General features: G+C 38.1%; 1 protein-coding gene and 1 non-coding gene across 4 annotated transcripts in view; one reads left to right on the top strand and one right to left on the bottom strand.

Annotated features, from left to right (window-relative positions):
* Positions 1-6469, top strand: part of WAPL (WAPL cohesin release factor) — a 64689-nt gene extending 58220 nt beyond the window's left edge. For all 3 annotated transcript variants that reach the window (XM_031461021.2, XM_064487982.1, XM_064487981.1), the window contains 4 exons: positions 791-998; positions 1846-1934; positions 5449-5544; positions 5876-6469. In XM_031461021.2, the coding sequence (XP_031316881.2) occupies positions 791-998; positions 1846-1934; positions 5449-5544; positions 5876-5941 (459 nt within the window). In that variant the 3' untranslated portion in view covers positions 5942-6469. The remainder of the gene's footprint in view (positions 1-790; positions 999-1845; positions 1935-5448; positions 5545-5875) is intronic.
* A 5020-nt stretch (positions 6470-11489) lies between these two features.
* TRNAG-ACC (transfer RNA glycine (anticodon ACC)) lies at positions 11490-11562 on the bottom strand. The gene has a single exon. It is a non-coding gene; the product is annotated as a tRNA-Gly (tRNA).
* Between the last annotated feature and the right edge of the window lie 273 nt (positions 11563-11835).

Genomic DNA, 11835 nt, shown 5'->3' on the forward strand with positions numbered 1-11835 from the left:
GGAACCAATTTTAAGAAATACTGCTTCATATAAAGCTTAAATTTTATTTTCCTTAAGGGTATTAAAGTTTGTATACCACTCTTGTATATATCTGAGATCTCCTTGTCATGTGATTTTCAGGTAGTTGTTATTAGTAACTGGGTCTTCCCCAGGTGTATCAGTGAGTACATGAAATGCTTTCTGTTCATTCAGCACTGCACCAGCACAGGGAACTAGAGTGAGTGAAGGCAGGAGGTTTAGTGGGTTCCCTTTTTGGTATGTACTTCCATTATTAGTTATTCTAGTGGAGATTCATTTCTGGGTCTTTCTCTGAGAACTAGCTTTTTACTTTTACTAGTTCTTGTCTGTCTCTTTAAATTCCTTTTAAAGAAACCATGTTGCTTTCTCCCCATATTACGTAGTTTTTTATTCAGTGTCCTTTCTTCCTTCCAGTTAATTTATCCAGGCTGCTTGGGTTTAATTTTTTTTTTAACTCTTTTAACTTTTAATTTGTATTTTTTGCTTGAATTTTCCATCAGTATTACCCAAATTAGAAGCGTTGAGATTTTTCAGTCTTAGAATCAGAATGCCTGCATCATTAGTAGATACACTTAATTTACTTGATTGAATCTCAACAACATTGATACTTTTGGTTTGGCCTTCAGTTGGATGAAGAGCAAGGGCTTTTATTGATACTTTTTACCAGACAACATGTTTCTTAGGGTTAGTGATATTTAAAAGCAAATTGAGCCTTAAATTTGTTGCTGGTTGGTGATCTCTCTTAATGATCTTCAAAAATCATCTTTATCAGCTCTTCCTTGAGCGAGAGAGAGCAGCCCAGTTGGCAGAAAGTAAAACAGATGAGTTGATCAAAGATGCTCCCACCACTCAGCATGATAAGAGTGGAGAGTGGCAAGAAACAAGTGGAGAAATACAGTGGGTGTCAACTGAGAAGACGGATGGTACGGAAGAGAAACAGAAGAAGGAGGAAGACGATGAAGAACTTGACCTCAATAAAGGTGTGTTTATTTTGATGTATTCAAACTAAATATGTGTTCTTTTTCCTCCAAAACATTTTTTAATTCATATATTGTTACAATCTTGCTATGTTTATGGCTTGTCTAGTCCAGTGCGGACAAGCTTTGTTATTTCAGTGCTTGTAGGAGTTCTTCACAAGCTTCCTAGCAGGGAGGAAGGTATGTGTCCAGTGCAGGCACAGTCTGCTTTGCTTTCCTGGTTCTTTCTTTACTTATCTGTAAAGAGAAGCAGCTGAATAATATGACCTCTAAGGGTTTTTATACTTCTGAAACTTGGGGATTCTTTTATTAGCCTCACTTTGTAAACTGAGAGCTATTGTCATAAATTACAGTAATAGTTCTCCAAATCTTTTCCCCGTATTTTTAATTGGGTTGTCTCTTTTTGGTTGAGTTGTAGGAATTCTGTATATTCTAGAGACTTGACTCTTATTGAATACCTGATTTGCAGATAAATTCTGTGAGTTACCTTCACTTTTTTGATGATGTCATTTGAAACACAAAAGCTTTAAGTTTGATGAAGTCCAACTTACCTGTTTTTTATTTCATCATTTGCAGTTTTGGTGTCATGTCTAAGAAACCATTTCCTAACCCAACATCACAAAAATTTGGTCCTGCGTTTTCTTCTAAGGGTTTTATGGTTTGGGTCCCTCTTCCATTTGTGTTATTTTTGTTGACTTGTGTGGATATCCCATTTTCCTAGCACCGTTTATTGATGTTTAGCAGTTTTGAAGGAAAGGTGACTGACAGAGATGTTGGTTTCTTGGATGCTTTTGTGTATGTGTGTGTGTTTTTAATGTACTGTTACAGTTTTTGGCTTAAATATTTTCAGCTCTTCAGCATGCTGGCAAACACATGGAGGATTGCATCGTGGCCTCATACACAGCGCTACTTCTTGGGTGTCTCTGCCAAGAGAGTCCAGTAAGTAAGAGTTCAGAGCTGTTTATGTGTCTTAAAAGGATTCCATTGTGACCGCTTCATATCAGTACCTAACTAACTTAGGACTTTTTTTACCCCCTCATATTTGGTGAACTTTAGAAGGTACATTTCAAAGTAAGAATAAATTGGGTTTAATGAGAAAACTCCCAGGTTAATGGAGGAATGGATTCACTGTGTCTTTGGTTGAAGTCAGAGAGCATCGTCTAAAACCTGTGCTCAACTGGCTTGAGGTGGAAAAGTCCAGTCTCAGTGAGAGCATCAAAGACTCAGAATTTCTGTCTTTAAACTCTGCTGTCCTCTGCATGTCGTCTTTTTGCCAGCTCTCTTCATGGCCCTGTGCTGACTCTAGCTACATGTCTTGTCTACTTAACTAATGTCCAGTGGAAGAAGGTTGCCTCTTCCCGTATGTTTATTTGTAACAGCAATGGTTTCTTATCCCTGGGACCCCTGCACACCCACTGCAAAAAGTAGCCCTCCCCTCACCTTGGCCAACATCGGCTCACTTGCTTTTGTTTGATCTACCCACTGGCCAGGAGAAAGGGATTACTACGTGAGATGTAGATCATCGTGATTTAACTATGAGAAGTATGTGAGTGTCTAGACATTTGGGCTGACTCAGCACAGAAGGGGACAGGTTCTGGCTATTGGGATGGTCTCTGTTAAAAAGGGGAACATGTGGATATTTTTTAACAGAAATGCCCAGAAGAAGAGCCAGATTTTAAAATAAAAGGGAGGGTTTTTCCCCCTTAGGAGCCAGGGGCATTTAGGATGCAAGAAAGAGTGGAGGGAGGTCTATGGTATAGTAGGATGGTTAGTTTTTCTTTTCTGAGGCTGGAGGATTAGAAGTAAAGACCATGATCTGAAGGGCGTCTATCAGTCCACTCACATTTCTTCATTTTTCTCATTGACTTTTCTGCATTGCCTTGCTTTCCCCCTGTATCCATTTGTCTAGAGTCCTGTGTATTTTTCTGATGGACAAGAGTCCATCTCTTCCATATTTATATTGTAGTCAAGCTCTGATCTAAATGCACACTCGCCCACTTTGTTGTGGCCCTTGGTGGCACCAGCGCTTTCAGGATCAAGACCAGAGTTCTTATCATGGCTTTGGAGGCCCTGCAAGATCTTTATTCCCCTTCCTGTATGTAATCTCTTCAGCTCAGCCCTTTTCCTTATTTCCTTAAAATCCAGAGATTTTAAGGGCAAATGAGAAACACATGCCAAGCAAAGGGAAGGTACAAGAGGCTCCTTCAGTAGCTCCCTCCCAAACCTGATGGGCATGCTATTTAAATTTAAAGATTTTTGGGTATTGTATTTTGCACACACCCTAATTTCAGTCATGCTCTTTCTTAAATAATGGTTCTTGAAATTAACTTGGTTATTATCAGATGTGATTTATTTTGGGCCATCTTTCCTATGTTAATGAATTCCTATCCATCCATGTCTCTCTTGTCCCTAAAGAGATCATAAGGTCCTTAGGTTGTGGGAAGTGTTGTGAATTCATAGAACCTAAGATGTCTTTGTTGCTTAGGGAATTACTATGATTAATCCCAAAAAGCTAGCTGATACCACAAAATGTAAAGGAAACTGGTTTGCCCAGTGCTTAAGTGGGAAAGAAACAGAGAAGCAGGTGATTATGTGCAGTAAGCGCTGCTCTGTGGTGAGGGCAGCCTGCCTGGGAGCCCGGGAGACTCTGCTGTCATTTCCCATCGCCCCCCGCACACCTGACGTCCTGCAGGGCTCAGTCTCCTCTGGTCTCCCTGTTCTTGCCGTTCTCGTGACTCCCCGTTCCTGAAGTCCTGCATGCCGCCGCCACGGCTGACTTCCTTAAGAGCACATCTGATCCCATAGCTTCTCTCTCACCAGTCTTTCTTGACTTAACATCATTTAGGGAATGGTGACTTGTTTACTGCTGCAAGACCCCAAACTTAAAACTACGTTCTCCAAATTTTAAATGTCAGGCCCCTTGGGTACTTTTTAAATTTCCCAAATAGGCCATGCCGTTTCCTACCTTTTCTTTTTGTACCTGCTGCACGCTGCTTAAAAATAAATGCTATGACTCTCTCCCACGCCTCAGCCACTCATTGTGTTGTATTCTGCAGTGTGTTGACAGAAAAGGATTAATTTGGCTTATTGAGAGGCTTTCACTCAGAACCCAGGATCTAATCATTTATTCTGTGTGATGGGAGTGCGCTCTTCTGTTGAGCTGTCTTCATAGACACCTTAGCCATCTCTCTTCCCACCACTGTGGTCTCAGGCCCCTTTCCTAGAAACTGGTTAAAGATGTTCTTAAATCCGGCTTTCCTTTCCCTCTGCAGTGACCATAGCTATTGTTCTTAACAAAATATTCTCCACTTTCCAGTATATTTTAGAAATACAGAGAGTTAAAGATTGTAAAAATCTCTCAGTATTTTAGCTGCAAAACTTGTTAACTCAGTAGGAGTAAGCTTGTGCTCCACCTCCCAGCCAGGGACCTGTGGTGGCTTTTGGTAGGAAGGTTCACTTAGAATACGGGTGATTGCTACCGTGTACCTTAGCACATGGTTATGTTAGCATTGTTTTTATTAGATCTTTTCTGAAGTTCTGTTCATACCATATTCGCTTATTTATAATTTCAAAAGGACCTTGACAGGAATAAAAAAGAGGGAGAGAGGGGACTGGTTGCATATTTCCCAAGAGGGGTGACATATACTCTTTCCTCTCCTGCCCCATCAACAAAAATCAAATCAGAAACTTCCCTGTTCCTCCTCTTATTGTGGCAGCTTATTTTCTTTTGTGCTTTTTATTACAGGTGAGTCTCCTTAGAAGAGCTTTTCCTTCTATTCTTTATGAACCTTTAAATAATTTTAAAAATATGTTGAAATAGACCAGTCTTTTAGAGGCAGGCCGTATTTCCCTTGTAACAGAGAGGTTTATGTATAGTTTGGCTGCTTCTTGCTGTTAATGAAGGGGAACATCTGAATCTCATCTCCTGGCACTGCCTGCGTTCCCCTTCTCGTAGATGGTCCTAGGGTACCTTTGGAAAGATGGAGTTAATTCCTAGCCTACATAGGAACCTGAAGAATCCTCTTTTATCTGTTTCATTCTATTCCTGAGCAGCTCTTTGGGTGCATCTAAGTCAGCACTCCTCCCTCCTCCTTTCCCAGTACTCCCCGCCCCCCGGCCCACCCCTGCACACACATTCAACAGTGCATTTTGTTATTTCAGGCATTTTTCTGTGCATTTATGAAAGTGTATATGCACACAAGTGTTTCTTTGTAGGCTTTGCTGGCTTTATCTTTTTCCTTTCTTTCTAAGAATGGGATGGGGTAGGGAATGGAATGACACACGCGCTCACAGAGTTGAGGCCTGTGGAAAAGGAAACTGCATATTAACCAAGGAGTTCAAGGGCCTTGTAGAAGTTTGATACAGGATGTCTGCCAGAACTGACAACACAGTGCGAGGTTCAAGCTTATGTTTTCTGCCACCTGACCTGTGTTTCTGTGATCTGTTTCCTCAGATCAATGTGACCACTGTGCGGGAGTATCTTCCAGAAGGGGACTTTTCAATAATGACAGAGATGCTCAAAAAATTCCTGAGCTTCATGAATCTTACCGTAAGCAGCTTCTGTGGTTTTAAATATAAGCATGATACATTAATGACAGTAGAAATACAAGTACTAGGGCCATAGTGAGTAGAAGCAAAAAAGATTCCCTTTTAATAATTGTGTTCTGTTTCTTTAAGACAATTATGAATTATGGCCAAATATTCTGATAGTGTATTATCAGAGCCACAGTTTAATCTCTGTGTTCTGATTCGTAGTGTTCAGTTTAGTAAAGCTAAAGAATTTAAGCTTTGGTTCAATACTTTTGAAAATTTGTTAAATATTAACTGTTACTTCCTCTCCACCCCACCCCCACCCCCGTCTCTGACCCTCCCTGTTTCAGTGTGCTGTTGGAACCACAGGCCAGAAGTCTATCTCTAGAGTGATTGAATACTTGGAACATTGCTAGCTGCTTTACCTTTGCTTCAGGTGCTCGGTAATGCTGGAGCTATTCTTAGACAAAGAAAAGTCACGAAAGAAGTCCTTGAAGATATATCAAGAACATTCATCAGTATCACTCATATTTGGATTTTTAAGGCCACCTGATTTCTTCATCATGCATTCTGCATTTGCTAAATGGCAGTTACTACATCAATCTGCAACTATCAAAAATGAGGGAAAAGGTTCAGGCTGTTAACAATTCCATGCAGTATTTAAATACACTTACTTCGGCAGAATTTCTACTCTCCCCTTGTTCTCTTGCTTTGTTCCGGGCAAGTGTAAGGGGAACATTTGTGCTGCTGTTCGTGCAACTGCTGTGTATGCTGAGCCCCTGTTGTCATGCCAGCCAGGTGCCAAGGCAGCTTAGCTACTGAGGTGTTGAATGTTTTGAGGACATTCTAGACAACAGCTTAGTTCCTTTTTCAGGCTCATTTGCTTTTGCTTTTTTTTGTTGAATGATTCCAATCGTAAATAAAGCTTTTAATAATTTTGTGAATTTTTTTGTTGTTGTTCCCTGAACTACTGTCTATATTTAAAATTAGATGGAATCCAAAGACACAAGGGATTAATAGTATATTTTTTTATTCTTGATTTGGTTTGGGTTGTCGAACTGTTTTTCACCTTGGAGACCATGACCATGTTACCATACCATGAAGAGTCGTAGCTATAGATGCAAGGAAACAGGCAACACTCTGAAGGAACGTTGTGTAAGGCGATGTGCCCTGTTAAAGGATGAAGCAAAACAGACAGAGTGAGAGCAGGTGACCTGAATGCTAGGGGTGGCTCTTGAAACATGATGAAGTTTTAAGGGAGGACTCTCTAGCTATATTTTCTAATATTCAGTACAATAAATATAAGGAAGCTAAACACCAATGTGGAATTCATGTTTCCAGATAACGTGTATATTCTTCTATAGAGTGACAGGATCAAATGCATATATGCAAAGCCTTAAATTGCTGGTTTAGAGAAGATCCTTTTTTTCTTAGTTCATAGAACAGTGTTTTGTTTGGAAAACAGTCATGGAACACAGAAAACACATTTTATATATTTAATTTCACAACATGGCAAATTTTTCTTGTATTAATTCTTGCTCAGACCACTGGTTATACATTTTTTTTTTAATTGATTGAGCCTGAATACGGGCGTTTCAGATATTTCAGTTAATACTTTCAAATACCTTTAAGGTAGTTTTATCATGTTTCTTCATTGGATTTGTAAAACTTGAAGCCATAAAAATATTAGTTTGGTGTGTATTGGGGAAAATAACTAAAAGTCTAATTTTTACCCACTTAGACTTTGTTATTTCCTTGTATAAAGTGACAAATCGGGGCTCTTGGATCAGTGCCAGCTGTAATGTTTTTAATGCAGTGGCTGCCTTCTATTGTCTTCCTATTTTTGATAATGCAGATTGTTGGGAAATCTATAAGGAAGTAACTGATTCCAGTCAAGTTGTTTTCTTCTTCCTCCTACCCACCCCAATCCCCAGCCATCACCTTTTAAGAGCATAGTATGCCAGTGTAACTTGGGAAAGACTGAGGTGGTATTTGCCCTGAGTATAAAACCTAGTTTAGACTACTCTAAAAGCATTTTGGTAAATGATATCCATGAAATTGAATTAGTTAAATTATTTTAAAATATATTGATATTTATTAATCATTGGATTTAGGAAAAGGAGGAGATTTTGGGTAAAACTGACTTGTGGCAGATGGTAAAGGGATATTATAAAACATTTGGATGAGAACAATCAGGGCGAACTACATTTTTCTGTTACACTGGTAATCATTTGAGAATTGATTTACCTCAGTGTTTAACAGTTTTTTTGTTTTGTTTTGTTTTTTAAATAATAACTAATTGTCAAGCACTGATAGAGATGCAGATTTTGGTGGGGGGGCTGGGGTGGGGAAGAAATCACCTCACCAACTGCAGTGCATTTGTGTGTTTTTAACCCTCAGAGAACTCTGCATTTTAGGGTACTTGAGGCTGACTTGCAAATTAACTAAAGTTTTAAAGTAACCTTTTTTTCCATTGTAAATATTTCTGTAAATACTACCATTGGAAATTAGAAGGTAGAGTACTTTTCTGAATCCAATCCTATTTTTATTTTATACAGTATTTCTCAGCTGTGATCTTTGGAGCAAAAGCCAACGGCAGGAAAAAAAATAGTTTGTACCAGTTTCATGAAGTATGTCTTTGGGTTTTTGTAAATAATTTTAACTGAAATAAAATTGCTACTTTCAATACACACGTTGTCTTTAACATAAATCTATTGAACTGTTCTGGAGAAAGAAGTCTCATGAACTTGTTAAAGCTGATTAATGGGAAGCCCAGTGTATCACTTAAGTGAATTTCACACTTTCAGTGCACACATAAAAATTAAACCAATTTTTGTTGGTTTTCTTCTTGTCAGCCTTTAAGTTGCCTGCATTTACTCAAGTGTCTTCCTCAGCCTCTCCTCAGTGCTTTTAACTACAAACCTAGATTAAAAGACCCTGTCGAGAGAATGCCCATCTTCTTTCCCCTCTTACACACACACGTATGTGCATAACCACATTTAGGAGTGCAGGCTGCATCCGTAGGAAGATCTTAAGTCACATGCACACATTTGGAGTATTTGTTCAAATATGTTTGGTTTATTGACTTTGAGCAAATTCCTGAACTTTTACTGAAGCAGAAATAAATAGCGGATAGTGCTTAACCTCAGGGTTGTGAAGGTGCAGGTAGGGCCTGTGAAGCAGTAGCAGTGTTCCAAACTTAGGTCCTGGTAAATGGTAGCTTTTATCAAGCAGTTTTGTTTTCACTCCATCAGGAAATCCAAATACAAAGAGCAGAGTAGAACACTGTGACTTTTTAAACACATGGGATACTACCTTTTAATATCACCGAGGACTTGGGGTTTGGGTTACTTCAACAGCAAATCTCTATAAAGTTTCTAAAACTAGTATTGTTAATATCTTGGTAGTGACTAATAAAGGAGGGGGACGTGGGATACACTTAAGTGATCATTAAAATACTTCAAACAAGTGTTTTCCTTACATTAGAAGGCAGAACCAGAAGAGGTTTGCACAATTCACTGTCAGTTAACGATCTGATACTGGATGCACAAATAATTTCATATAGAAAGTCTTTATAGAAAGAAATGAATAAATACTGTTGAGTGTTTTGGTCAAACCTCTGTTTCCTTAGCTTCTGTGTTTGCAGTTTGAATGCTCCGAAGACCATGGACTGGCTTAAGGAGCAAGAATAGAAAGCCATCTGTATACCACCTAGTTTAGAAGGACCTGCCTGCTTCACAGAGTTGTGTAACAGAGAGGGTAGGTAAATAGAACTGTACTGTTCCAAGGTTCAGAAATCTTAATATAAACTAGTGTAAGACTTAGTAGATTGTAATCAGTTAAAGACGCAGGTTATAATGCCTAGAGCATCCAGTAAAAAACAATGCAGAGATACAGCCCAAGCTGCTTACAGGAATCAAAACGGAATACCGAAAAATATTTGATTAACCAAAAGTAGGGAAAGAGTAGCAGTCACAGAAAGCTGATGAGAAAGAAAACAAACAGATGTGAGTAAAAGGCAAAAAATGCTTTCCTCCTAAGACAGGAAAAAGCCAAGTTTGTTCACTAAATCTAGTGATACTTACATAACAGTAAGTAAGCCAGACACTCCAATGAAACGGCAGAGATGGTCGAACTGAAAAATGAAGACACAGTAAATACAAGTAATTTCAAAGAAAATGGATTGGAAAAGATGTTAAGAATCATAAGAAAATTGGAGTGATTAATATCAGATGAAGTAGACTTTTAAGACAAAAAGCAAGTAACAGGTCTAAAAGAAGCATTTCATAATGATCAGAGGAAGGAGAAAAATCTTTATCCGTAAGAAATAACAATTGCCTTTGCACCCAGCAGTAGAACCTTTCAAATACACAGCAAAAACTGAAATTAAAGGGAGTGTTCACTGAAGAAAAATACAACCTAAAAGGTGTGAGTTAAGTTTTATTTGGGGACCTTACTGAGGACTATATCCTGAGAGACAGCTTCTCATGGAGCTCTGAGGAACTCTTAAGAAGTAAGGGAGGATCCAGAATATACGTTTGTTGAAAAAAAACATGTAGTCAAACATTGAAAGATTACCACTAATCACAGAAAACAACATTTCAAATTAATGATTTTATGCTTTTCTATGTATGAGAAGATGCAAGGGTCTGTGCTCACTGAAATTAGTCCATAGATAACGCATCTTAACTATCTAGGACCAGTATCCAGAGCACAGAATGGTAACTTTTTATCCATCCTGGACTCCCCTTCCTAGTGTGTGCAGGGGAGTGCAGGGGCTGATGGCTTGATGGTGGGCAACATTTGTTGTTCACTGGAATGGCAGGCAACATTCATTTTCCACAAAGTTACAGTAATAGTCTGATGTTTTCACACCTCTCAGGAATTGGTATGTTTTACAAATCAGCAAGAAAATAAGACCTGAATGACAATATTAACTACCTTGACCATCATTTATGACATTTATGGGATACTACACTCAACAATTTTTCAATTGCACATGAAACTTTCACTGAGATAGACCACATGATGGGTCATAAAACAAGTCTCAGTGAATTTCATATGGTTGAAGCCTTGACTGCAAGGAATTATATCAGAAGATAATATAGTAGAATATCTAGAAAATAATATTTAAAAATTACAGTTCTAAATAACATAAAGGAAATTAGAAAAAAATTTTTGAATTAAATGTCAATGAAAATACAAATGAAAAATTTGAGAGATGCAAATAAAGCAGTGCTTAGAGGAAATTCAGCTTGAAATGTTTAGAAAGAAGGCTTAAAATTAACTATCTTAATTTCTACCTGAAGTAGCTAGAAAAAGATGAGCAATAAAACTTAAATAAGTTGTGGAAGGAGAGAAAATAAGAGCAGAAGTCAAAATAATTAAAAAGACAAGCAATTGAGGAATTTTACCAAAACTAAAATTTGGTTCTTTGGAAAGTTAAAAGAATTGATAAACATTTAGCAAGACTCATCAAGAAAAAAGTCACAAATTACCAGTGCCAGGAATGAAAGATGGAATATCACTAGAGATACTGCAGACCTTTAAAAGGATGATACAGACTATTACGAATAACTTAAGCCAGTAAGTTTTACAACTTAAGTGAAATGAGCAAATTCCTTGAAAAACAAAACTTACCAAGACTGACTCAAGAAATGGGAAACGCAGGTTGGGGGTAGGGGAGGGTATAGCTCAGTGGTAGAAGTGGATGCCTAGCATGCACAAGGTCCTGGGATCAATCCCCAGTAAACCTAATTACCTACCTCCCCCCCAACAAATAAGCGTTTGTAGGAATATTTTAAAATCTTCCTACAGATAAAAGTCCCGTCCCAGAAGAACACTGATGCATCATAATATGTTTAAGGAAGAATATCAATCGTTTTTTCCCCCCAACATTTTACTTATTGTTTGTTTTTGTTTGGGGGAGGTAATCAGATTTATTTATTTACTCATTTATTATAATGGAGGTAGTGGGGATTGAACCTAGGACCTTGTGCATGGTAAGCACATGCTCTACCACTGAGCTATACCTTCCTCCACTTAAATAGACTTATTGAGAAAGCAGAGAAGGGAAATACTTCTCAAATCATTGTATGAGTCTTACTCATTAATCCCTAATACTAAAGACAATGGAAAAAATAAACAGCAAAAAAAAAAAAAACAACTACAGACCAAAATTATGAAGATGGATGCAAAAGCTTTAACAAAATATTAGAAAATAAAATCCATTATTATATAGAAAGCATAGTACATCACAACCAAGTGGGGTTTATCAAAGGAGAACACAACTGGTTCAACATTTGAAAAT

Source organism: Camelus dromedarius, chromosome 8 (assembly GCF_036321535.1).
Source record: "Camelus dromedarius isolate mCamDro1 chromosome 8, mCamDro1.pat, whole genome shotgun sequence".
Taxonomy (NCBI): domain Eukaryota; kingdom Metazoa; phylum Chordata; class Mammalia; order Artiodactyla; family Camelidae; genus Camelus; species Camelus dromedarius.